Source organism: Canis lupus, chromosome 9, assembly GCF_048164855.1.
Source record: "Canis lupus baileyi chromosome 9, mCanLup2.hap1, whole genome shotgun sequence".
Lineage (NCBI taxonomy): Eukaryota > Metazoa > Chordata > Mammalia > Carnivora > Canidae > Canis > Canis lupus.
Window position 1 is genome coordinate 14739902 of NC_132846.1, and position 25429 is coordinate 14765330.

General features: G+C 43.3%; 1 protein-coding gene and 1 pseudogene across 11 annotated transcripts in view; both read right to left on the minus strand.

Annotated features, from left to right (window-relative positions):
* The window catches only part of LOC140640603 (uncharacterized), a 56042-nt pseudogene extending 39229 nt beyond the window's left edge, over positions 1 to 16813 (minus strand).
* SPTSSA (serine palmitoyltransferase small subunit A) overlaps positions 1 to 25429 on the minus strand; it is a 188191-nt gene that overhangs the window by 82660 nt on the left and 80102 nt on the right. For 3 of the 11 annotated variants that reach the window (XR_012036458.1, XR_012036460.1, XM_072838232.1), the window contains exon 3: positions 25094 to 25141. Coding sequence is in view for 2 of the 11 variants with exons in the window: in XM_072838232.1 (XP_072694333.1) it covers positions 25094 to 25141 (48 nt within the window). In the remaining 9 variants the exon portion in view is untranslated. Of the gene's footprint in view, positions 1 to 2313; positions 6582 to 9043; positions 9215 to 14919; positions 15051 to 16066; positions 16327 to 21154; positions 21382 to 25080; positions 25142 to 25429 lie in introns of those variants that run through there. The other 8 variants (XR_012036455.1, XR_012036456.1, XR_012036457.1 and 5 more) reach the window with 8 other exon arrangements.

Below are 25429 nucleotides of genomic sequence, written 5' to 3' on the forward strand. Positions count from 1 at the left end.
AAATCTTTAAAATTTTTTAAATTAAATTAAAAAAAAAAAGAACTCTGGAAGGTTTGATGTAAATACAGATTCCTGGGCTGCACCCCTCTCCAAAGTGTCACAACTTTGAAAATCCTGAGTAGATTCATTACCTGTTGACACTCGAGTAGTGGATGGTGGTGAATAAGTTGAAGGGACCCAAGCATTACAGATAATTGTTACAATGGTGTACAATATAAATGAGAGCTCTGACCTACTGCAACCCAGGTCTGAATCCAACCAGTGATCCCACTTTTACAAGAAAACTTCCCATGAGCAGGGAAGAGTCTTGCCCTTCAAATGCTACACCCAGGGCTCAGATTCCAGTTTGCCAGGCCCACAGGGTGTCCTTGTAACAGGTGCCTACAGACTTTACTTGTCCTGGGGCCTGAAAATGGCTGGGGAATACTCTGCATATAATCTAGCTAACTGCAGATCTCTTTCTTATAGATAAACATCATACAAACCTCATCGCACAAGCCAAGTGTGGGATCCAGGGGATGGAAAGGCAGGGTCCTCCAGCAGAGGCCTAACCAGCAGCGCTCCCGGTGAAAAAGGCATTAGCCATCCCTTCACCCCTCAAAATTCCCCTTAGTTCAGCCTTTTCCTCTGGGAAAAGATACTGGCCCCACATCTAAAACTACTGCCTCTGGCAATTCACAGACTCTAGAAGCTAAAATCAGCCCCATGAGAGCAATTAGCCCAGTTCAGGAGATCAGTGAAAATTTGGCTGTTTTTTATTTATTGAGGGTAATTCGGTCCCTGTATTTAATTAAAAAAAAAAAAATCCATGAGCTAAAATCCATCATCTCCAACATTCCCAATTTTCTGATATTAATCAAGACTCTCTATCAATCCATATCTTGACTAGAAGGAAATTAAGTATGAAAGCCAAATTAAAGATGACTTGTTGCCGTAATCTCTCCACAGATTTAATTTTAGACAATGCCCAGAAATTCGTGAATCTTTCTAGTCCAATTTCTTAGACCGACTAGGCTACTAAAAAGTCCTCTTATGCCCATCTGACCAAAAGTCCAGAAGGATTCTCCCGGCAGTCAGGTTTTCCCAACAACCTTCCCTCATCATTGACGCTAAGGGCAGTTGTTCCAGAGTATTCCAAATCACATTTTTAAAACAAAGGTGGAGGGACACGTGGGTGGCTCAGTGGTTGAGCGTCTGCCTTTAGCTCAGAGTGTGATCCCGGGGTCTTGGGATCGAGTCCCTCATTGGCTCCCCACATGGAGCCTGCTTCTCCCTCTGCTTATGTCTCTGTCTCTCATGAAAACATAAATAAATAAAATCATAAATAAATAAATAAATAAATAAATAAATAAATAAATAAATAAAACAAAGGTGGCCATAAGTCCCCCAGGTTCTCAACAACAGACACAGCCACAGTGCCCCAACATTTAAAGTGTGAGGACCTCCAGGGACACTGTTCTGGGGACTCATGACTCCTCTCAGCGCAAGGCTCCACAGAGCTTCCGACACATGGAATGTACGTGGGGGGGAATGTCTCTAAAAGCCCTTTGTGCCTATGGGCGTGTGAGAGCTGTGGTGGAAAAGCTTCAGATTCTTCCAAACAAACCATTTTAGGCCCTGATAGTCCCTTCTCTAAGATTCGTCTCTGGTGTAATTCTTGCCAACTAAATTTCCTAGTCACCCCATCTCTGTGTCCAGTTTAGTTCCCAAATGAATGATTTATAATTAGCCCATCTAGGGAGCCTAATCTGATGACTGTCACTCTGACTAACAACCAAGTCCCCTCAAATATTTTCTTGGCTCCGGCCCCATTCCTGAGAGCTGGGCCCTGGCCATACAGTCCTCTAGTAATAAGGACCAAGACATCCCCAGCATCCAGTTGACTCCCTCATGAACATTGCCTTCCCTCCCTCAAATGAACGAGAGTAGGAAGCCCACAAATCTTGCCGATAAAGATCTGACCTGCTACACCTCATTTCAGCTCAGATTAATTAGTTCTGCCTAATTGATGGTAATAACAAATCAGGAAGTATAGAATCACAAAACCTTTAGACCCAAAAGGAATTACTTGCATTTTTTTCCTACCCTGAGAGTATTTTTGGAATCTACCCTCAATGCTTTAGAAATCCTGCAATGCAGCAGAAAGAATGAGGAAGTAAATGCAAATGTCCTGATCACCAACCAGGCTCCCACTTCACCTGTTTATTACAGATCCAGCTTTGGGAAAATTATTTCTCCAGGTCCCGGATTTCTGGTCTTTCCCTTATCCTGCTTTCTGGCAGAATAGTTGTGATAAAGAAAACACAATTTATCATGTTACTTCCAGTTAGCAAAAGTGGAATCACTTCTAAGCAACTTGCAGGTACTTGATTCATTCCTTCATTGGTTCAACAAATATCTACATGCGAGGCTCTCTTGCAGCCTCTGAAGACCCATCAGAGAGGTAGCAGGCCCTTCTTCCAACTTGACACCTACTGGAGGAATCCGGCCAAACACATGGGCACAGATAATACAGCATTCCCGGGATGCAGGAAGCCCAGAGAGCTCACAGGAAGGGGTCCTAACTGTGTCAAGGGTGAGAGGGAATCAACTGGGAAAGAAACATTCTAGAAGTGGAGAAGAATATATGAAAGAGAACCAGAGAAGACACGCTTCCACAGGAACCAGAATGTAGTCCCACCGGGGCTGGAACAGGCTCTGAACGAGAGGCCATAGAAGCAAGGGTCAGATTGTGCTGTGAGTAGAAGAGACTTTATTCCGAGGGGTTTTAAACATTCATTCACTCTCATTTTTCTATCTGACTCTGTCTCTGAGTCAGAAAAGAAAAAAACAATAATTTCAGCGTGTGATGAGCACTATCAAGACAACAAAGCAGAGAACGAAGAAATGAGTGATAGGGCAGTGGCTACTGCAAGGCAACGACGTGATCCACAGGATCTCCCCTTTAGAAATCTGACCACAGAGGCACCTGGGTGGCTCAGTAGGTTAAGCATCTGACTTCAGCTCAGGTCATGATCTCCGGGTCCTGGGATTGAGCCCTGTTTCTGGCTCCACGCTCAGAAGCTCCTGCTTCTCCCTCTCTCCTGCCCCTCCCCCTGCTTGTGTGCTCTCATTCTCTCTCTCTCTCTCTCTCTCTCTGTCAAATAAATAAAATCTTTTAAAAACGGAAAGAAAAGAAAGGAAGGAAGAAAGAAAAAAGAAAGTCTGACCATGGTGCACAGAACCAACTGCAGGAAGACCAGTCAGGAGTCAATTGCTTAATTCAGAGAGAAAAATATCTGAATTGAAAAGATAATTTCCCAATGGATCCTTTCTCCATATATAACTGCATAAATAAAAGTGGAGAAAACATGATCCATACTGACTTTTCATCAAAATCTAAACATCTTAAGTAATAGAAGTCATGGAAAGAACACTGTGAGTGGATTTCAGGTATATCTTTGACAAAGGGGTTGGTATTTTTTATTATTTAAAATCAACTTTCTTTATCTACATTATTGATATTGATATTTTAGATGGCGTTGAGGGTGATTCTCTATCCTTTAAATTTACTTATAAGGCTGACAATAAAATTATGGTTAAACGAAGGTCTTGGGACGCCGGGGTGGCTCAGTGGTTAAGTGTCTGCCTTCAGCTCAGGCCATGATCCTGGGGTCCCGGGATCGAGTCCCACATCAGGTTCCCTGCAGGGAGCCTGCTTCTCCCTCTGCTTCTCTCTGTGTGTCTCTCATGAATAAATAAATAAAATCCTTTAAATAAATAAAGGTCTTAACATTTCTACAAGCAACTTTCTGAGAATTAAAAGGAATTAAATTTCTTTTCTGGAGCATCCTCCCTCCCGCCTATGAAAAGATTACAGACACTGAAAGCAGCATTGACCTCTCTCCATCTGGGCAACCTCACATTGATGTCCATCCTGCCTCCTGTTTGATAAGTGCTGCCAACAAAAAGAAACCCCTGTAGAAACAGTGAGCTCACCGACACAAGGAGAGGAACAACATTCGCCACTTTATTCATCTCTGAGATTCAAGGGCAATGAAATGTTCTCTTGTTGACAGCTAGGAAAACCAGAAATGGCAAACCGTTTTCATCTTGCACGCCAGCTCCGATTCCTGCACGGTGGCTGCCTGAAGCACGGTGCTGGGAAAGCGCTGCACGTGGGGTGAGTGGCCCCGGTGCCCTGGAAATGACCACTGTGAACCCGCCTTGCAGGGGGCGAGCCCTGCTTTCATCTCCCCTGACACAAGGACACCACTGGAATTAGAATCATTCGGGGAGGACAATGACCAACAGTCAGGGCAGAACAGGAACAATTCTGGTGGCAAGGAATCTTATCCTGAAGCTTTTTTTTTTTTTTCTATTTTTAAGTGGATGGAGTTCCTGAATCCCAGCTAGGGAGAAATCCATTCCTTCATATATCAAAGATGTAAAAATCTCACAAAGATCGTGATTCAGTAGATTGGAGCTGCATACTGAAGGCATGTGCACTACAGCACGTGTGTAACTTGATTTTTAAAAATATGATTAATTAAAAATAATTCCCAGACTGATGCTAATGATCAGGCTACTCTGGAGTCAACACTGTGACTGTATTTGTGTTTGCAGTAGTGCTGTTCACTCCGCCTCCAATGTCCCACTGAGGGCCTGACACTAGTAAGCACCTACTAAATAGTAGTGCAATAAACAAATGAATGCTCCAAGGGGAAATTCTTTTAACGGTTAAAATAAAACCAATAACATCTGCTTTTGCATTTTTTTCAGGTTGTCCAAAGTCTTGGGGTCTCAGAATAGTCCAACAAGCCTTAAGCATGTTCCACATTCATTTCTGAGAAAACCTGTTATTTCCTCTGTAGCCAACTAAATCACGAAATGGATGTGTTTGTCCCTCTATTTTTGCCTCCCACATCTACTTCCCCAGCTTTTGTCACGGCTCCTCAATGCTTCTCCAGAGAGCCCACCCACTCTAAGTCCATGGCTGCCAGATGAGGTTTGCTCCATGCCCGGCTCCATGGTGAGTACATGTCCCACCTCCAAGGCAATTAGCCTAGCACATTCTCTTGGCCACAATAATTTCCTCAGTGGAGGAGACATCGGCTAGGCTCAAGAGGGGGGAAAAGCTTTCTCTTATCCTCCACAAGACATCAAAAAGAGGGGCACCTGGGTGGTTCAGTGGTTGAGCATCTGCCTTTGGCTCAGGTTGTGATCCCAGGATCCTGGGATCAAGTCCCACATCGGGCTTCCCACAGGGGGCCTGCTTCTTCCTCTGCCTATGTCTCTGCCTCTCTCACTGTGTCTCTCATGAATAAATAAATAAAACACTAAAAAAAAAAAAAAAAAAAAGGCTGTCAAAAAGATAGGAACCTAAAGACTCCAGGACCCATTACATGGAGCCTTAGGAGGAATCAACATGGAAGCATGGAACCAAGTAGAACATCCTTTTGAGTCCTGACTCACAGCTCACCTGAAGGAGATTTACCTGTGATCTTCTCAGTGACAAGAGACAACAAAGTCTTTTGTTTGTTTGTCTAAGCTAATTTGTTTGAGGTTTAGGATCATTCACAATAAGAAGATTCCTGACTAGTCCATCTTCCATCAAGCGAATGTGAATGAGGACACAAGTCTGACTTCTACATCTTCACTGAAATGTGGATAAGCAGTATCTAAAACACATGAAGCTGCTTTAATCCAAAAACTGAATTATCAGCTCTTCTGACACTCCTTGGAGAGTTCAACATTGACATTACCCAGAGGTCCCCGTAGTTATCTAATGTGTGAAGAGCAGCAATTCTCAACAGCCAAAGTGCATAGTCTGTCCTCTGTGTGAACAGAAGCAACACACGTCACAAACGCTGAGTGAAATGGTTAAAAAACACCAATCTGAAGGACATTTTCATGGTCCTTCTCTCCAGGTTTGCCTATCTCCATTTCAACATCAAGTCAGACACTCAGAAAGCAACAAAACTGATCCAAATCACTGATTCTCTTCAATAAAGGAATTAATTGATTAAATCTCCATATTGTGTCCTTGAAGACTTAACATAATGGCCTTGGCTTTTATAGAGAGAAGAGAGAAAAGAGGGCCAATCGACAAAGAAAATTTCTAGTGACAGAAGGTGAAAAATGGTGCATGAGGACAGAGAAAATAATCCGAAAGAAAAAAATGTTAGGTCCAGGATTAGGGCCTAAAAAACTAGGTACCTCCCATGCATTGTCCATAGAAAAAAGCAAACTCCAGCAAAATTGCTACGATGTTTCAGAGGCATCATCTCTTCCCTGTTGCTCTTCTTGTCTGCACAGAGTGGAGGAAGCAGGGCTGACTGCATGGAATTGAGGGCTCTGGGACTTTAAGCCTCACATTAGCTTAGTGGTCCAAGCAGAACCCAATGAACAAGAGGCCTGCTCACACAGAGGCTTCTTCTGGGGTGACAGCGTCTCATCAGCTGCTCCTTCAATCTGACAATCCCAGACAATGTGCGCACATGTTTCTGAACTACAGCCTGGGACGAGGAAGAGACTCTACAAGGCTGGAAACTGCCTCTTGCCAGGGCAAAAGACGCAGCAGCAAATGAGGAACCTGAGATCTGGTGGGAAAAACAATGAGGGGGCAAGGTCACAGAGGAAGTTATAAAAACTTGTATTATTTCTCTTTTCTAAAACTGAACAGTAAAGATGACACTATATAATGAGAATCACCAACTATGTTGCACTATCTGAAATGCATAACCATGTGTAGTGTGCAATTATTTTTCCATTTACCATCTAATGCTTCTAAAATATTTTCAAACTTTCACTTCACCAAAGTTTGAACAAGATGGGACTTCTCAATCTGGGTAGTATGGCAATTAAGATCATTTGCAAATGTTGCAAAATATAACCCCCCCCCAAAAAAATTGTCAGATACACAATAGAGCTCACAAAAACAAAAGTGTAAAAGCTGAAGCTCAGAGAGATTATGTAACTGATTAAATTGCACACAGCTCTGGAGCAGAGCCAGAATTTGGAACCTGAACATGGAATTTAGGGGTCACATTTCGACTCTTCGTGATACTCTGTCAAACCCAACCTAAGTAGAGCACACGAACCAGATTTCAACTCCTGCGGGATTACAGTAGCTTTCCTCTTGACTGGTTATCGATGTCACTCCTTGGTTATGTCTTGTAGGAGGGTGTGTGGGTTCAGTCAATTACTGAGGGGAATCCTCTTAATAAATGTTTACAGAAAAGCATGGTGTCCAGAAGATGGTGCAAAACATTGTCACCTGATTCCTTCCAGTCACATGTGTACTGGGGTCTCTTCCCTCTCTGATCACTCTTCTCTTCCTCCACTTCCCCTTGGTCCCTTCCCACTCGAGTCTGCCTATCCCACAGTGTCCAGCTCCCTTCTGGAAAGACAGTGGCAGTTACTGGCTATCACTGGAGGTGCCTTTTAATCCCAGAAGGGAGTGTCCTTAGAAAATAATCTTTTCTGTTGTTTATACTACTCTCTCGTGGCATAACTTCAATGCATTATGTTTCTCAATATTCTGGGTTTTCTTCTGCTGTACCAGTCTCATCCTGGGGAGGGATAAGGTGAAAGAGGGACTAAGGAGGAGGAGCTAAGAAAATTCAGAATAGAAATATAGAATTTTCTATACCTGCCTCTTATAACAACTGGCTTGGCCTTTAATCTTTAAGCAAAGAGAACAATAAGCTTCTGGGAAACACCACCTTCTCCCTCTGCTGAGGGGTAGTGCTTCTCAGGCAGGAGAAGCCCACTGTGCACACAGCCTGGCCCATCTGAGAGCTGCTGACAGGAACCATAAATCTGCGAGGCATGTAAGGGCAACAGAGAGCCTCTTCTCTTCTCACCAAAGCAGGTTAATTCAGGCTGCTCCTGATCCAGGAGGATACTTTGGTTCCAAGTCAAACAAAGGTCACACCTGCTGTGTACTGGTAACTACATTACCCAAGTTCTGAGTGGGAGTGGAAACAGGTTCTTGCACACCATTCCATGCACTCACTCCCTCAGCAGGGCCCTTTGTCATCCTGCTCTTTTCCTCTTCTGTCTGAATGATAACCATCTGCTGGTCATCTTGCTTTGACAGGATGGGCCACACAGCGGAGATTCCCAACCATTTTTGTCTGAAATTTAAGATAACCATTGGTCTAGTCAAGTTCTCCATAGAAACAGAACCGTGTGTGTATGTGTGCATGTGTGTGTGTATGTGTGTGTGTAGAGGAGTGAGGATTTTAAGGAACTGGTTCCTACCTTTGTGGGGCCTAGCAAATCCCAAATCCAGTGGGTGGGCTGGCAACTCCAGCAATAAGTTGATGTCTTGAGTCTGAAGATAGTCTGGAAGCAGAATTTTTTCCTCTACAAGGAATCTGAGAATTTTCCCTTAAGACTCTCAATTGATTGGATGAGGCCTACCATGTTAAGTAAGGTAATCTGCCTTACTCAAAGTCTACTGATTTAAATGATAGTCATATCATAAAAAAGAAAACAATGCCTTTACAGCAAAATATAGACTGATATATGACCAAAAATTGGGCACCAGAGCCTGACGGAGTTGACACACAAAATGAACCATCACAACAGAAGGTGAGGACCTAGAGGATGGGTGACAACCATAGAGCCTCTAAATGAGAGAAGGAAACACACCCCTAGATGTGCATCCCTCCCCAGGGACACCTTGAGAACCTTGAGAAGTGATTTAGAGAAAGTAGAGGGGGGCACAGAGAGTGGGAGCTTGCCAACAGTAATTGTCTCGAAGGGCCAAGTGCCACGATCAGTATTCCAAGCACAACACTCACCTTCTGCAACCCCTGGATAAATTCCTCATCTTCCTCACTAGATTTAAACCATTCAATTTAATATCAAGGTTGCTCACAAAAGACAAAACTCCAAAGAAATCTGAAGCTTCATACATACTTTACGCATATGATATTGTTGTCAAGAGTACTAGCGTTGCAATTTTTCAACTGTTTCATGTAAATGTAAAGCAAATAAAACATATTGATGTTATAAGGATCCACAATTTTCTTTTTTTTTTTTTAAGATTTTATTTATTTATTCGTGAGAGACACGGATAGAGAGAGAGAGGCAGAGACACAGGCAGAGAGAGAAGCAGGCTCCATGCAGGGAGCCTGACGTGGGACTCGATCCAGGGTCTCCAGGATCACGCCCTGGGCTGAAGGTGGCGCTAAACCGCTGAGCCATCCGGGCTGCCCAGGATCTATGATTTTCAACACAAAAGAGATGAATGCAGAAAAGAAAAATCCTTTTTTTTGAGGGGGGAGAAAAAAACCTCTAATGTTAAATTGAATTGAAATTATCAGTTCAAACACATGATTTTTTTTTTTTTTTTTTTTTTTTTTTAGTGTATATTCCCTTGCTTTGTCCGGTAGAAGGAACTGAAAGCAATGACATCTCAATAGCCATGAGCACAACACCCAGACATGGCCTTTAAATACTATTCTCAATTCAAAAGAATGGGGCAGGGAGTGGGAAGGAAGGGTGCTTGGGTGGCTCAATGGGTTAGGCAACTGTCTTCAGCTCAGGTCATGATCCCAGGGTTTTGGGATCAAGTCTCACATCAGGCTCCATCTCTGTGAGGAGCCTGCTTCTCCCTTTCCCTCTGCCTCTCCCCCTGCTTGTGCATGTGTGCACATGCTTGCTCTCGCTCGCTCTCTTTCTCTTTGTCTCAAATAAATAAAATCTAAAAAATAAAATAAAATAAAGATTTCAGGCAGAGAGCATACAAGATTACAAGATGAGCCCAGAACACCTTTGCCAGGAAAGTAAAAGAAATCCATAAACATCAACACAGTCATAGCAAAGAAAATAGGGGGAATCTGTTTGATATTATCAAATACAGTTGAACATACCCTCTGAGCAAGCAATTCCACTCTGAGGTATGTGTCCCCCATCCCCAAAGACAAGTACCAGAATGTTCATAGCAGCATTACTGAAGTAGAACCCAGAAACATCCCAATGTCCACCTGTACTAAAACGGATAAATAAGTTGAAGGAGCAATGAAAAACAAAGACCTGCGAGCTACACACATCACAGATGAATCTCATGAACACAGCGATACTCAAAGAAGCCAGACATAAGTATGCTGTATGAGGCCATGTATATAAAATTCCAAAACAGGCAAATTGGACAACCAGGCTTGGAAGTAAGACTGGCGGGCACCTGGGTGGCTCAGTCAGTTAAGGGTCTGCCTTTGGCTCAGATCATGATCCCGGGGTCCTGGGATTGAGCCCCACGTCAAGCTCCCCACTCAGTGGAGAGTCTGCTTGTTCCTCTGCCTTCCCCAAAGCTTGTGCTCTCTCTCTTTTAAATAAAGTGAAAAACAATATTAAAAAAAAAAAGAAGAAGAAGACTGGTGGTTACCCTGGTAGGGGACAGTAGTGATAGGAAGAGGGTGTGATGGGGCCTCTGGGCTGCTGGCAATGTTCTATTTCTTGATTTGGGAACTAGTTCCACAGGTATTTCCTCTGTGAAAAAAAAATGAACTACAGGCTTGATTTTTTATGTGTATTGCTCTATATGTTAAAATTTTATTTAAAAATTGTACTTTTGGGATCCCTAGGTGGCGCAGCGGTTTGGCGCCTGCCTTCGGCCTAGGGCGCGATCCTGGAGACCCAGGATCGAATCCCACATCGGGCTCCCAGTGCATGGAGCCTGCTTCTGTCTCTGCCTCTCTCTCTCTCTCTCTCTCTCTCTCTCTCTCTCTCTCTCTCTGTGACTATCATAAATAAATAAAAAAATTAAAAAAATAAATAAATAAATAAAATGCTCTTTAAAAAAAATAAAAATAAAAATAAAAATTGTACTTTTATTTTTATTTATTTTCTTTTGGAGATGGAGGGGAGAGGGAGAGAGGGAATCTCAAGCTGGTTCCACGCCCAGTGCAGAACCATACAATGTGGGGCTCGATCTTAATACCCTGAGATCATGACCTGCCCTGAAAACAAGAGTCAGCCGCTTAACTGGCTGAACCCCCCAGGCGCCCCTTAAAGATTTACTTTTTAAAAAGCCAGCTTGAAGGGTTTCCCACTGGCCAAATTTAGTGCAATTTGAACATCAAAAGGGAGGTGTTACACTGTGTCTATAACTTCCGAGTTCATTGCGCTAATCTCTCAATTTGTATGTTTGTTTGAAATGGTTCATAAGAAAAAGGTGAAGAAATGAGAAAAATTTTAAGCAAGGATAAAACCCTATTCATAAGGCCATATAATTTCCATCTATATTACTTCTCTCGAGAATTTTCCAGGAAGACCCACTTACAACTCAATCTTACACAAACAACCTCACACCACACCCAACAGTTAAAACTGCATTTCTCAACCTTTGCCCACTGGCTCTAAATAGAAGACACCTGGAAAAGATCTCTTATTCAAATGAGTTTTTAGAAGCTCGGTTATGCGAAGTTTTCTTGCTATCACATGACTCAGAAATCTTCATATATTTAATATGCATTGTCCTGTGTGGGGGAACACACCTACAGAGTAAAGCGATATTTCTTTTTCTTTTTCTTTTTTTTTAAAGATTTTATTTATTTATTTATTCATGAAAGCCACAGAGAGAGAGGCAGAGACATAGGCAGAGGGAGAAGCGGGCTCCCTGAGGAGAGACAGATGCAGGACTCGATCCCAGGACCCCGGATCACGACCTGAGCCAAAGGCAGACATAAAGTGACATAAGTAACCCAATTTTATTTCCAACCCTTTTTTGAGCACAGACCCCTTATATCCCAGAAAATCTTGTAGGTTAAGGGTTCTCCAGGCTTTTAGGAAAGTACTAGTATGAGACATCCTCTACCTCATTTTACAACTTCTCTGTCTTTGATTAACCAAAGAGCCCTCAGATTTCCTTCTGGGTCCTGAAGTCTCCAATGACTCATTTGCAGCCACATGAAGATCTGTCTCCCAAACAGTGCAATTTCCTGTTCGCCAAAATACAAAATGTAATTTTTTGTTCAGGAACCTATTGTTTAAATATGTATGCACTGAAAAAGAAACATGTATGCACTGTTTTATGTGTATCTATGTAAGCTTTGCTTCAAGTGCACGAAAAATATGTTGGTTTTTTTTTTAATATCTGTTTAAAACAAAGGGTTGCTGGAGGTGAGGTAGGCGGGAGGATGGGGTAACTGGGTGATGGGTACTAGGGAGGGCACTTGATGGGATGAGCACTGGGTGTTATACTATATGTTGGCAAATTGAATTTAAATTTTAAAAAATAAATAAATCTGTTTAAATTGAGAATTCCTAAAAGACCACCCCATGCAGCTCCTTCTATTTGGCACCAAGGATGGCACCACACACCATAGACAGTACATGCTGACGCACCCAAACAGCAAGAAAGAAGTACTCCCACCCAGCTCAGCCCCTGCAGCACCGCTATTCACAGGTATCTCACTGGTTCTCCCCTCACAACCCTGTGAGGTGTGTGTTATAATCACAGGTAAGTTTCCTGAGGGTCAGAGAGCCTGTGAGGCCTATCAGAACCAGGGGGCCTGAGCCCCAGGAGCCTGAGACAAGAGCTCCTGTTCTCACACTAATCTGTTTCCTGTGACCCCAGCCTTAATCCTCATCCACAGCTCCTGCTTTGCTGCACACCATGTTAGGACTTCCAGGACTCCCAGGAAAAGCAGCCCCTGCCACCAGCAGCCTTCACTTCATGCATGGCACAAGCAACCTGGCAAGTGACAAGTACAGATTCAGAAGCTAAATCATCATCAAAGTCACCCTTTGACTAAGCCAAGTTGGCCAGCCCAGTGACACATCCAACCTCAAAAGACAGTTGGTAAGTGAAGGGCTAATGACAAGTTTGAACACAAAGTTGCTCAATGAGTCACTGCCCAGAACAACCTGGCTGAAGCTCACCCTGAGGTTCTCCAAACCTTGAGGGCTACCAGCAACTCTCATGAAACATGACAGAAAGTCCTGGAGATTTCCCACCACTCCCCTCCCACAAAACAGAAGCCCCATAGACAGAAGCAATGGGCGTTCACTCTACTAAGACCAACTAAAGACCAAAAACTGAGCTCAAACCAAAGAGATGAGAACTTGTTCTCAGCAGATCTCGGATCTAGTATAGAGTTTCAACTGGTCGAGGGGAGAAGGGTCTCATATTATTTCTTCAGTTGATCAAGGGGGAAGGGAGACCTCAAACCATTCAACTCTTAAACCTGCACCGGAGCCCTAGGCTCTTGGGCTGAACTTGGTCAAGGCCAAATTAGTGGAGCACCATAGTTGCCACCTACATGCCCAGAGTTCACAGTGGGTCCAGGAATTTAAATTCCTTCCCAGAATCTGAATCAGCCTGTGATTCAGACACATGAAGTTGTGGAGTAATGAAATGGTGAAATGTTAAGAAGTTCAACTTCAAGCCATGCAAAACTAGTTCCTCAGCTTAAATCAGGCCTTTCCTCATCTCTTACCAAAATGGTAGACATCGCAATCTGTCATAAGGAACATTTTTAAGCAACATAAACTTATGCTGTTCAGCAAGCATTTCCCAAGCACTTGCTCTGAACTGTGACCACACTATATCCTGGTTTCAGGGACAGTTTTGTCCCAATATCGTGGCAGTCTCCCTTCTCCCAAAAACCTCAGAAATGATAAGCACATTCTTCTTACAAATTAATTTGCAAGAGGTTCTGAACTCTGAAACATTGGTCTGAAGAGTTTTTACAGTGAAGTCTCTTTTTTCTACTCAATAGTAACGAATAATTAGGTAGGACTTATATTAGTTTATCAGACTTCTAACTTTGGTGTTCTCTCCTTAAATATTCAACATTTTTAAAGTCCAAATAAACAGTCAAGATCCCCCGAGTCAGAAAAGGTGAACTAAGGATGCCTGGGTGGCTCAGTGCTTCAGTGTCTGCCTTGGGCTCAGGTCTCAATCCAGGGTCCTGGGATCAAGTCTCACATCAGGCTCTCCAAAGGGAGCCTGCTTCTCCTTCTGCCTGTGTCTCTGCCTCTCTCTGTGTGTCTCTCATAAGTAAATAAATAAAATCTTAAAAAAGAAAGAAAAAGAAAGAAAGAAAGAAAGAAAGAAAGAAAGAAAGAAAGAAAAGAAAGAAAGAAAAGGAGAATCAACCAAGCTGTATCCACAGTCAAGCATGGTGACAACCACCTGTGATGCACCTGTCTCTTCAGGTGAGCCGCCTCCCTACCACACCACTGACAGTATCCAGGCACAAATTTTCCTACCTCCTTTGGACTTGACAAGTGGGCGTCTTCTAGTCTGTGCCAGAGGCACTTCAAAGTAACAAGGCTGAAAATATTATCATGATGTAATATAAGCCCTATATGAGATATAAAATTAATCTACAACCATGCCCTGTCTGGTTTCTCGTGGGATGGAAACGCCTAACCCATGCCCGTCGGGCTCTAGTGGTAATGTCTTAGCAAAGGAAGGGAAGCTGTAAAACAGGACAAATGGCAAAAGGCCATCTCAGTCTTTGCTCCTGGACTCTTCAGGGGCTGTGCCTAGCTGGAAAGAGCACAAAGTGATTAAGACGCTTGCCCGCCCACCGGCAAAGAGCTCACCGTCTACTGGGACAGACACCTGCTTCTCATCAGGCAGATTGGAATAACGGCCACGACAGGGGTATTTCCAAAGAGATGTGGGTGTTCAGAAGAGAGAAGCACTCATCCTATCTGTGGGTTTTGGAGAAAGCTACCAGAACCAGTTCCTGGGTTTCTGGCAGTTGGAAATGTCAAGAAAGTGAAGGGAATGGTGTCCTGGGCAGAAAGATACATCATCAAAAGTGCCAGCTTGTGAGAGCGCCCAGTGTGCTTAGGAAATGGCACCTGGTCTGGGAAGGAGGAGGAGCAAGACGGGACCAAGACGATCTGACTTTTTAGCAGGGCAAATTTTACTTAGTATGTCTGTCTGCTTCCATCCCATGTTCCTTTTACCTTTAGGTCCTTCCATCATTACGTGGCTCTCTGCCGTCTCTCTCCATATCTGTCTCCTTCTCTCCTTCTCCTTCCCTTCTCACCACTTCCCTCTCCCGATTACATTTCAGAGCCACAGAATGCTTCCAGGCCTGAAACAGACCAGTAATCTAGAATCAATTCCATATCATAAAACATTCCCACTGGCAGCCTGAAGACCCCAGGAACTCAAAGTCACTGCTAAAAGGCAAATGAAGGTAGCAGAAAAAAACGTGGACTCACAAATCAGACAGATAAAAACTCTTACAAGTTACACAAACCTCAGTCTCCTCATCTGTGAAACAAGTAACATAACCATCACATACAGCTATTGTGAGGAACAAATGCAATAACAGACATAAAGCTCTTAACACAGAGTCGGATATATGCTAGGCAGCTAGCAACAAAACCAGTTATGTTGTTACTATTATTACTCAGAGTGTCTTATTTGCCTTTAGACTCTGAAGCTAGCATCATACTTGGCACACAGTTGGAGCTGAGCATATGCTTGGAAAAACAAGACAGAAAGAAAGAAATACTGAGACACACATGGAAAGATACCAGACAGAGAGAAACCATGAGAAAGACAGACATGAGGGAAGAAGGCGGAGAAAGGCAGACAGATGCACAGACTGACAGACACACCGATCAACCCACTGACCAGGTATCTTGCTCTGTCCACATTTTCCTTTCCTACTGTGGGTCCCGTATATTTCCTTACATGATTCTCATAAATCAACATAGATGATGAACAGGGAGGTCACATCCCACCACCAGGCTTCCCATGCTACAGAGGAGAGCTGAGAAATAGGGGAACTCGGTGCCCACATCTGACATGGTATCATGGAGCAGTGCATGGCTGGCAACTGGCTGGTGCGGGAGCAGGCTGTCCTGGCACTCTCTGAAGCAGAGAGTTAAGGAGAACAGTGTTCGAGTTCAAGGAGAACAGTGTAGTGCCCTGTCCCGTCAAGTCCTGGCTGTGCAGACCCCGTGACCTTGAACTCATTTGCAGACGACTCCTTGATTGATGAGGCCACCCAACTCCATCCCTAGCAACACCACAGGGACTTTTCCCCACAAATATAAAGGGCAAGCTTTTATTTCCACATCGAAGGGAAAAGCAACCCAGTAGTCCAAAGGAGACATTTGACCCAGTCAGGAGGACACCTCGGCCTCTCCTTGCTGCTGTTGGCCTTCAGGGCAGCTGGCTGTAAACCGTGAGCCCATTAACATCTGTCATCAAGGCAGAACATGACAGAACATGACAGAACAGGGTGAGTATGGATAAGGTCACATGTGGAACAAGGAGGTCATTAGGGAGCAGGTGTTGAGTGAATCATTTTGAAGACGGTATCTCTCTTTCAAATGATGCCAAAGAAAGGCTGAATCCTGGGGAAAGAGGTGAAGACCACCAGAGTTGCATGCTTGAAATTTCTAAACTGCTAACCATCACACTCCCACCCTACAGCAGTCTCAGATTGCACGGGACAAAGCGGGAGTTTCCCACAGGATGTTAAATGGACTTCAGCTGCCCCGGGTGAGACCTTTCTCTCCTGTGAGCAGGCTGGGGCAGTGCCCTCCTCGCTCCCTGAGGACGGACCCTGTGCCGCTTCATCCGCTCCCAGCCACCCTGCTGCTGCTCCTACTGCTCCCGTGCGGTGGCCGTGGGGGCTGCAGAAAGTGACTGATTCGGCCGGAGATGTCGCTGCCAGCATGTCCCTCAGCACGAAGCCCACGGGAGCTCCAGACACGAGGCAAACCTGGGAACTCTCGGCCCTCCAAATAAAACTCACCTTAGCCGGTCAGCAAACAGTAGCTTCGAGAACCTTCGGGCTGAGCTGTGATAGAAGTCCTTAACTCCTGGGGACCCCGACATGGTCAGTCTTTAATGGGGGCCTCTTGTCTTCACATCTTTCCATTTCCTTTCAGAACCATTCCCCAAAAGTAAGAGGCTTCCCAGGAGCAAGGCGTCCCTCAGCCTGCCAGCTCACTACAGATCCCCGCAGAAGGAATCCCTGAAGCCAACACACAGATCATTTCCTTTCATTTCTATTTTGGAGACGGACGGTAGTGTCCGTAGCACAACAATGGGAATGTACTTAATGCCACTGAGCTGTATGCTTAAAAGTGGTTAAAACAGGAAGTTTTAGGTGATGTATAGTCTGCCACAATTTTTTAGAAGTAAAAAAAAAAAAAAAAAAAAAACACATTTTTTTTGTAAAAGTACAGCTAAGTCCCAGGTAGCTTAAAAATATATGCCCTTCTGCCAAAAATGCTCTTAAGTCAAAAATCAATACACTCTGGTGCATGAGTGTTGTCCCTGAGTAAGATTTTCTGAAGAATGCTGCTAAGCTTTTCTCTCAGAAACCGGTTCTTCCAAAATCAGAGCTTGGAGAACATTCAGATCACAGGAGTGGCTTAGAAGGGTTTCCAACCCTCCCTTCAACAATAATATGTTCAACATTGTTCTCATGGTACCTCTCAGAACTGTCAACAGACACAGTCCCCCAACAACGTAAGTGGAAACTCTTATTTGTTTTTACAGATTGTAAAATGAAAGCATGGGAGATCTTAAAGTCTGAGCCGAGATCATTCCATAGGACAAGAAATTCAGAGTTCAGATTCTGAATCCCAGACCCAGACACCACCCTTTCCCTGCCTTCTGGCTCAAGATCATTTAAGAAACAAAGGTCATTCCCTGTAAATTAATTAACTCCAATAAATATCCACCCACATAAGTACCTACTTTCTTGAATCCTGCCCATTGACTCACTCTTCTAGAAGACTCCAACACCGTTTGGCTTCTGTTACTTACCACCGAAAAAGCTCTGACTAATTTAAACCTACTCTCACTCCTGGTTCACCTCCTCTCTCTCTGGCTTCTCCTTCTAGGTCTTCTCAGCAGGCAACTCTTTCTCTGTCCATCCCTTAAACATTGGTTTATCAACCAGAATTGTGGGAGAGAGAAAGAAAAGTAGTCATCCATGTCAGTGAACCAGCATGACCAAAGTCTTTGGATATCACTGAGCCAGGCCAGGCCTCACTCAGAACAAGCTATTTGCAACACGGGTTTCTATGGGAAAATTGAAGAAAAAACCATCAGAATAAACAGCTGCAAAGCTGACTTAAGCTATATATCAAAGATGCAAGACCTAGAACATGTATCACTTTGTAGAAAAGACCACCTATCAATCTAACATTTGGAGCCAAATCTATGTCTTTGTCAAGTGCAATAGTTTGGATGGTTTCAGACATATAGGTCAAAAATCTGATTATAAAAGGGGCCTGACTTCGACATTAGCATCTCTTCTGATATGATGCAGTGGGAGGTAAAAACATCACTTACAGTGAACTGCTGGAAATGGCTGACCTAAATCTAACTATGATCCAGAATGTGGACTGTCCTGTAGAACAACTGACCTAGACTCTCAAAGCACTCAGCGCCACGGACAACAGAGGGAGGTAGGGGGACTTCTCAGACAGAGACAATGGAGAGGTGACAGTCAAAAGCAATCAAAGAATCTTGATTGGGGCCTGGGTTTTAAGGAACATCTGAAAAATACAGTTTGGGGAATTTGAGCACGGACAAGATTTTGAATGTTATTGAAGAAATGTGGATTTTCTTTGATGTAGAACTGATATCCTGGTTGTCTATAAGAATCTCTGTATTCTTGAGAGACACCTGTTGTAAGACTTTAGGCTTGAACTGTCCTACTGTCTGCAGCCTGATCCTCTTTCATTTTCTGTCTTGTCTTCTCATTTTTCTTACTCGACTCTACTCTTACTCCCTCATCTACTCTACTCCCACTTACTTAACCACACCCACCCACAGCATAACTCCCAAATCAATATCTCCATCCAGCTCAGAACGTTCTTCTTAGCTCCAGACCTGTGGAGCCCCTGTTCTTCTTGGCGTTCCCACCTGAATGTTCCAGCAGTTCCTTACACTCACTATACTCAAAACCAAACACATCTTTCCTCTTAACCCCTCCCCACAAAACCAATTCCTCTTTCTGTCTTCTCTGTTTGTTTTAGTTCTCTACTCCCAATGTGAGGCTCGAACTCACAACCTTGAGATCAAGAGTCACACGCTCCCCAGACTGAGCCAGCCGGCACCCCTGTCTTCCCTATCTTGATAAATATCAAACTGACCAAGCCAGAAACCTTCCTCTTCCTTGCCCCCCCGCCCCCCATCTAATCAACTACCAAGCCCTGGATACTTCATAAATCTCTCCTCGTCTGCCCTATTCTTTCCCTCTCTGTCTCCCAAACTAAATATTATGAAAGCACCCTCACTGGCCTTTCTCACCTCCTACCTTCTGCCCTCTAACCATCTTCCATCCTTCCACCAGACTGGATTTTTCTAACATAAAAACCAGATCATATCAGTATACTGCTCAAAATCCTTCAGTGGCTCTCCCATGTCTCCAAGATAAAATCTAGTAAACTCCTTTGCCATGATACTCAATACCTTTCATGATCTTTGTCCCTGCTTTCCTCCCAAGTCTCATCTCCTTCTGCACCACACCCCACAGCCAGTTCTTCAAACATACTAAATTGCTGTGGTTACTCCAAGCATGCCTTGTCCTCCAAAGCTGCTGGTCCCTTGCTCTTGCTACATGCCATTCTCTCAGCCTAGATGCCATCCCCTGCCACCTCTGTACCAACCTCTCCCCATATCGCATACCAGCACACTCCTACTAGAGAAGATATGTCTGTTGGGAAGCCTTCCCTATGCTCTCCAGGTCAACTTATGAGCTCCATTTCTCCTATGGCCCCATTAACACTGACACATAATCTCATTAAAGCAATTTAGCTTATTATATTAGGCTATTTGTTTATGTAACTGGCTTCCCAACTGACTGTATGATTCTTAACAACATGCGGCGACCTTATTTTTAGTTTGTTTTTGAAGTGACTAGTCCATTCCCAGTTGATAGTAGGCACTTAACAATTGTTTATTTAAAAATTGACAGTCAGGGTAGAGGAATGAACAGGTGGAGCCCAGAGGATTTTAGGGGAGTGAAACTACTCTGTAAAATATTATACTGGTGGATACATGTCATTATATATTCGTCCAAATCCATACAAGGTACAACATCAAGAGTTAACCCTAATAATCACTAAGTTGTACACCTAAAACTAATGTAACATCGTTTATCAACTATACTTTTTAAAAAAGTGAACCCTGGGATGCCTGGCTCAGCAGTTGAGCGTCTGCCTTCGGCCGAGGGCATGATCCAGGGTCCGGGACCGAGTCCCACATTGGGCTCCCTGCATGGAGCCTGCTTCTCCCTCTGCCTGTGTCTCTGTGTTTTTCTGTGTCTCTCATGAATAAATAAATTTAAAATATTAAAAAAAAAGGGAACCCTAACAAAAACTATGGACTATATATGGGTGATTATGATGTATAAATGTAGGTTCACCAACTGTGCCAAATGTCCCACTCTGGTGGGGGGACACTGATAATAAAGGAGATTGCATGTGTGGGGACAGGGGATATATGGAAAAACTAAAACTGCTCTAAAAAATAAATTATATATGGGGCACCTGGGTGGCACAGTTAGTTAAGTGTTCAACTCTTGGTTTTGGCTCAGGGTGTGACCTCAGGGTCATGGGATCAAACCCCACAACTGGCTCTGCATAGAGTCTACTTAAGATTCTCTTTCTGGGACACCCGAGTGGCTCAGTGATTGAGCGCCTGCATTTCATGCCCAGGGTGTGATCCTGGAGTCCCAGGATCGAGTCCCACATTGGGCTCCCTGAATGGAGCCTGCTTCTCTCTCTGCCTGTGTCTCTGCCTCTCTCTCTCTGTGTCTCTCCTGAATAAATTAATAAAAAAAAAAACAAAACAAAACAGATTCTCTCTTCCTTGGGACACCTGGGTGGCTCAGTGGTTGAGTGTTTACCTTTGGCTCCAGGCATGATTCCAGAGTCCTGAGTTCAAGTGCCACGCTGGGCTGCCCACAGGGGGCCTTCTCCCTCTGCCTATGTCTCTGCCTCTTTCTGTGTGTGCCTCTCATGAATAAATAAATAAAATCTTTAAAAATAAGAATAATAATAATAATAAAGTAAAAGTTTTTTAAAAATTCACCCTCTGCTCCACATCCACTCACTTTCTAAAATAATTAAATACATCTTTTTAAAAGTAAATACTATATATTAAATATTAAATTATATATATATTAAATATATATGTATTGGGGGGTCACCTTTGAGGACTACAGTTAACAAAGAAATAGAGGTGAGGAAACATATAAATGCCAGAAAGGACCAATGCATAGCAGCTATTCAACGCCAAAATGAAGAAAGAAATGGACACCAAGAGAGGAACTTTGCAAAGAGCTTGTTGAAAAACTATTTTAGATGAATCACCACAAAAGTACTGTTAATAAGCAGGAGAATTTTCAGGGGAAAATTAGAAATGCAGCTTCCTGTATTCAGCTGTAAAAGACAAGCAGTGGAGATGAGAGATAAGCCAGGAATGAAATGAAAAATTTGAAAGTCTCTTGCATAGACATGGCAAGATAATTATTTAAACCACGAAGGCAGTAATTTAGGTCTAAAATGTCACCGCCATTAATTCTAAGTTTTATTGTAGTCTGTTAGGGAAGAGTTCTCTGGGGAGTATGAATAACTGCTTCTTGAAATGGAAACTCTGCAAAAACAATTGACATTTCTATAATCCTTAAGGAATAGAACTTGGAGAAAAATGACTTTGCAGGTGGCTATCTGAACATCAGTGTCTGAATAGCTAATATTCATCCTTGCTTTGTGTCACCTTCATTAATCAGCTCCTATTAAAGATAATGCCATACATGAAATTATATGGCAAGCATTACGTTAAATATTTAAGATGTTCCTATCACACCATATCTTGGGTGTGGTGATGATATATTGCCCCAATTTGAGTACACGTGTCAATTTTTCATAGATTTTCATCTATATTCACGACTCAGAGCCCCTTAGCAAATTAATAACCAAAAGGGTATAAACTCCTCTGCTTGTAAGTCCACAGTCAGGTGCTTAGCAAACTTCTCCATATTTGTTTTAACCCTAAAAAACTAGTCAGCTTTCTAAAAATGTCTACCCTATCTTCTAATTGCACTGGTTCCCACATTAGATTCTTTTTAAGATTTTATTTATTAATACATGAGAGAGACAAAGAGAGAGGCAGAGATATAGCAGAAGGAGAAGCAGGCTCCCTGTGGGGAGCCCGATGCAGGACTCAATCCCAGGACCTCAGGATCAGGCCCTGAGCCACACAGATGTCCCTAGATTTTTTTTCTTTTAAGATTTTATTTTTAAGTAATTTCCACATCCAACGTGAGGCTCAAACTCAGATCAAGAGTGCACGCTCCACCAACTGAGCCAGCCAGGCACGTTATTTTTAATAATCTAATCACAAGTGACTTTAAAATTACAACACACTTGTAAACTGAGTCATCAAAACAAACAATAAAGGAAATAAGCATTGTACAATAAGGAAACACCAGATTAAACTAAGTCCAACATCTTACAATTAAATCTATCTTATCCCACTTATTCTGCATTTTTAACAAACAACCAAACCCACTTTAAAAAAAAAATTACTCATTTTCATAAAGTATCCAAGTGCAAACATGGGATTCCATTCATTATTCCTTACAACAACCCTATGAAAAAAGTCAGTTTTGTCCTAATTATATAATCAGTGCAACAGAAAAGGCAAGGCCCTTGTCCAAATGTCCGTGACAGACAGCTAAACGAGGATCAGAACTCTCTGTTCATACGCTTCTAGTCTGTTTTCTCCTGCAGACTTTTTCTGAAAATTCTGCTGTCGGGCACCAGGCCTCTTCTGGGCTGCTCACATCAATCATTAACCACCATTAAGCCAATAAACTCCTGCTGCTTCCTTCCTGAACCCAGCCTGCTCTTGGGAGAGTGGTGGGGCCAGAATCCAGGGCCGGATACTGCTCTGAAGACGGCTGCCTCTTTCTTGGAAGGTTCTCTTCCACCAGAACTCCCCAAATAAATTTCCCTTACCCTTTCTTTTAAGTCACACAAACCCAAACATACTCTTCTAATTTGGTGAAAATCTATCTGGCTGTGTTCATTTAATGTCATAAAGAACAGGCATGGAGACACCTAGCTGGTTCAGTTGGTAAAACATGTGATTCTTGATCTCAGGGTCTTAAGAACAAGCCCCACTTTGGGAACAGAGATTACTTAAAAAAAATAATAATACAATAAGAAACTATAAAGAAGAGGCAGAAACTTTGTTTTATCCAAACGGATAAGTATTATCATCCAGCATGTTGGAGCAAACTCTTTAGCAGTCGGCAATGCACGGGCATAGGGTATTAAAACTGTTGTGGGGGCACTTGGGTGGCTCAGTCAGTTAAGCACCTGCCTTCAGCAGAGGTCATGATCTCAGGGTCCTGGGATGAGCCTGCTTCTCCCTCTCCCTCTCCAGCTCCCCCTGCTTGTGCTCTCTCACTCTCTCTCTCTTGCTTGCTCACTCGCTTTCTCGTCTACTCTCGCAAATAAATAAAATATTTTTTTAAAACTGCTCTGGTATGTGGTGCTGATTATTATTTCTCCATCAGTGGCCTTAGAACAAGGGGCTAACAATGAAGATTCCTAGGTCCCAACCCAGACCTATCGAATTTCAGGTACTATGGTTATTCTTAGATGACCCGAAGTAAGAAAGCACCAGGCTCACCTGGGACTTCTCAGACTAGATAAGACTCTTCTTGGGGGCAGGAAGCAGCTCTTACTCACCCTCACAGCTCCAGTGTCCAGGTGAGGTGCTTAATAACGCTGAAGAATGGACTGCATATGGATTGGCTGTGGCCAAAGTCTTTTATGTTAGAATTAGTTCATGCATAGTGTGAAAGAATTTCAATCTAAAATACAACGAGGGATGCCTGGGTGGCTCAGTGGTTGAGCGTCTGCCTTTGGCTCAGGGTGTGATCCCAGAGTCCTGGGATCAAGTCCCACATCGGGCTCCCTGCAAGAAGCCTGCTTCTCCCTCTGCCTGTGTCTCTGCCTCTCTCTGTGTGTCTCTTATGAATAAATAAATGAAATCATAAATAAATAAATAAATAAATAAATAAATAAATAAATAGATAAATAAATAAATAAATAAAATACAACCAGAGGAGGGGCACCTGGGTGGCTCAGTCCCTTGTGTCCAACTCTTGGTTTCAGCTCAGGTCATGATCTCAGGGTCATGAGATTGAGCCCTGCATCTGGCTCCATACTGAGTGTGGAGTCTGCTTAAGATTCTCTTTCTCCCTCTCCCTTAGTCCCTCCTCCTTCTCAAAAAAATGTTGTTAGTTAGTTAGTTAGTTAGTTAGTTACTTAGTTAAAAAATACAACCAGAGGACATAAAATGGGGAATTTCACACATGTGCCCTCAGGAAAACAACTGAGTGATTCCACATAAATACCTGACATACAGAAAACTGATAGGGTGGGATTTTTTAGCAGATTGGAGGTTGATCAGAGGTTGTCTCTTATCAGTCTAGGGAAGTTTTGCCAGAGGCATAAACTGGAAACGACCTAGGTCAGACTATCCCACAAACTGGGCTGAATTGAGCTTTGTGTGTATGACTGGTCTGATTCTATCTGCTTAGGAAATTTTTCAAGGGTGTTTCTGTTTGCTTTTTACTTGAACAGACTCTAACTGGACTCCCCCCTCCTGTGCTCCCTGCCAGTAGGTGCAGCCCACCCCAACCCTCAGCAGACCCGCCTGCAGCTTGCCAGTTTGCTTGTCCTGAATTGCGATCCCTTTACCCTTCCTGCATAAACTCATTTCTTTTAGCTTGCCTCAGTTTGCCTCTTTATTTAGGTCAACAATAGGTACTTAGGAGGCAGTATAAACACTTATAAACCTTTTAAACTGATTTTTAGATTCATCCTATTCACAGGGTGTAGAGTGCAGAACTGAATGACCCAAAGGTATGACTACCTCTACAAAACCCACTGGGTAGACCTGCTCCTTCCCAGCTTAAAGCTCACAGATTCTCCAGCTACTCAAAAAATAAAAATCCTTTAGTCACTTTTAGGCAAAAACTCTTGTCTGCTCAAACAGTTTATCTACAAACTTCCCTGTTTTCTGATGGAAAACCTCCTGAGGATGGTGGGTGTGGGGCCTACCTTCTATGCCTACCTCAACCTCATCCCTGGTGTCCTCTGCTGCTTCTGGCTCCTTCCAGGACTGAAAGGGAAAACAGGTAATGACATCGAAGTCCTCCAACACCGGAGGAGTTATAATCTGAAAGTAGGTCTCAATGCGGAGATGCACAATTACTGGCTCTTCTTCTCACTGGACCCTCCTCCCCACTGAAGACTTTGATGTAGTCACCAGTATAGGTGGGAGTTCCTCCAACTGGCCACCAGTGGTGTCCCTCAGCTCCAGCTTCCCCTCTGCCCACCTCCAGCCTCTTTTTTTTTTTTTAAGATTTTATTTATTCATGAGAGACACACGGAGAGGCAGAGACACAAG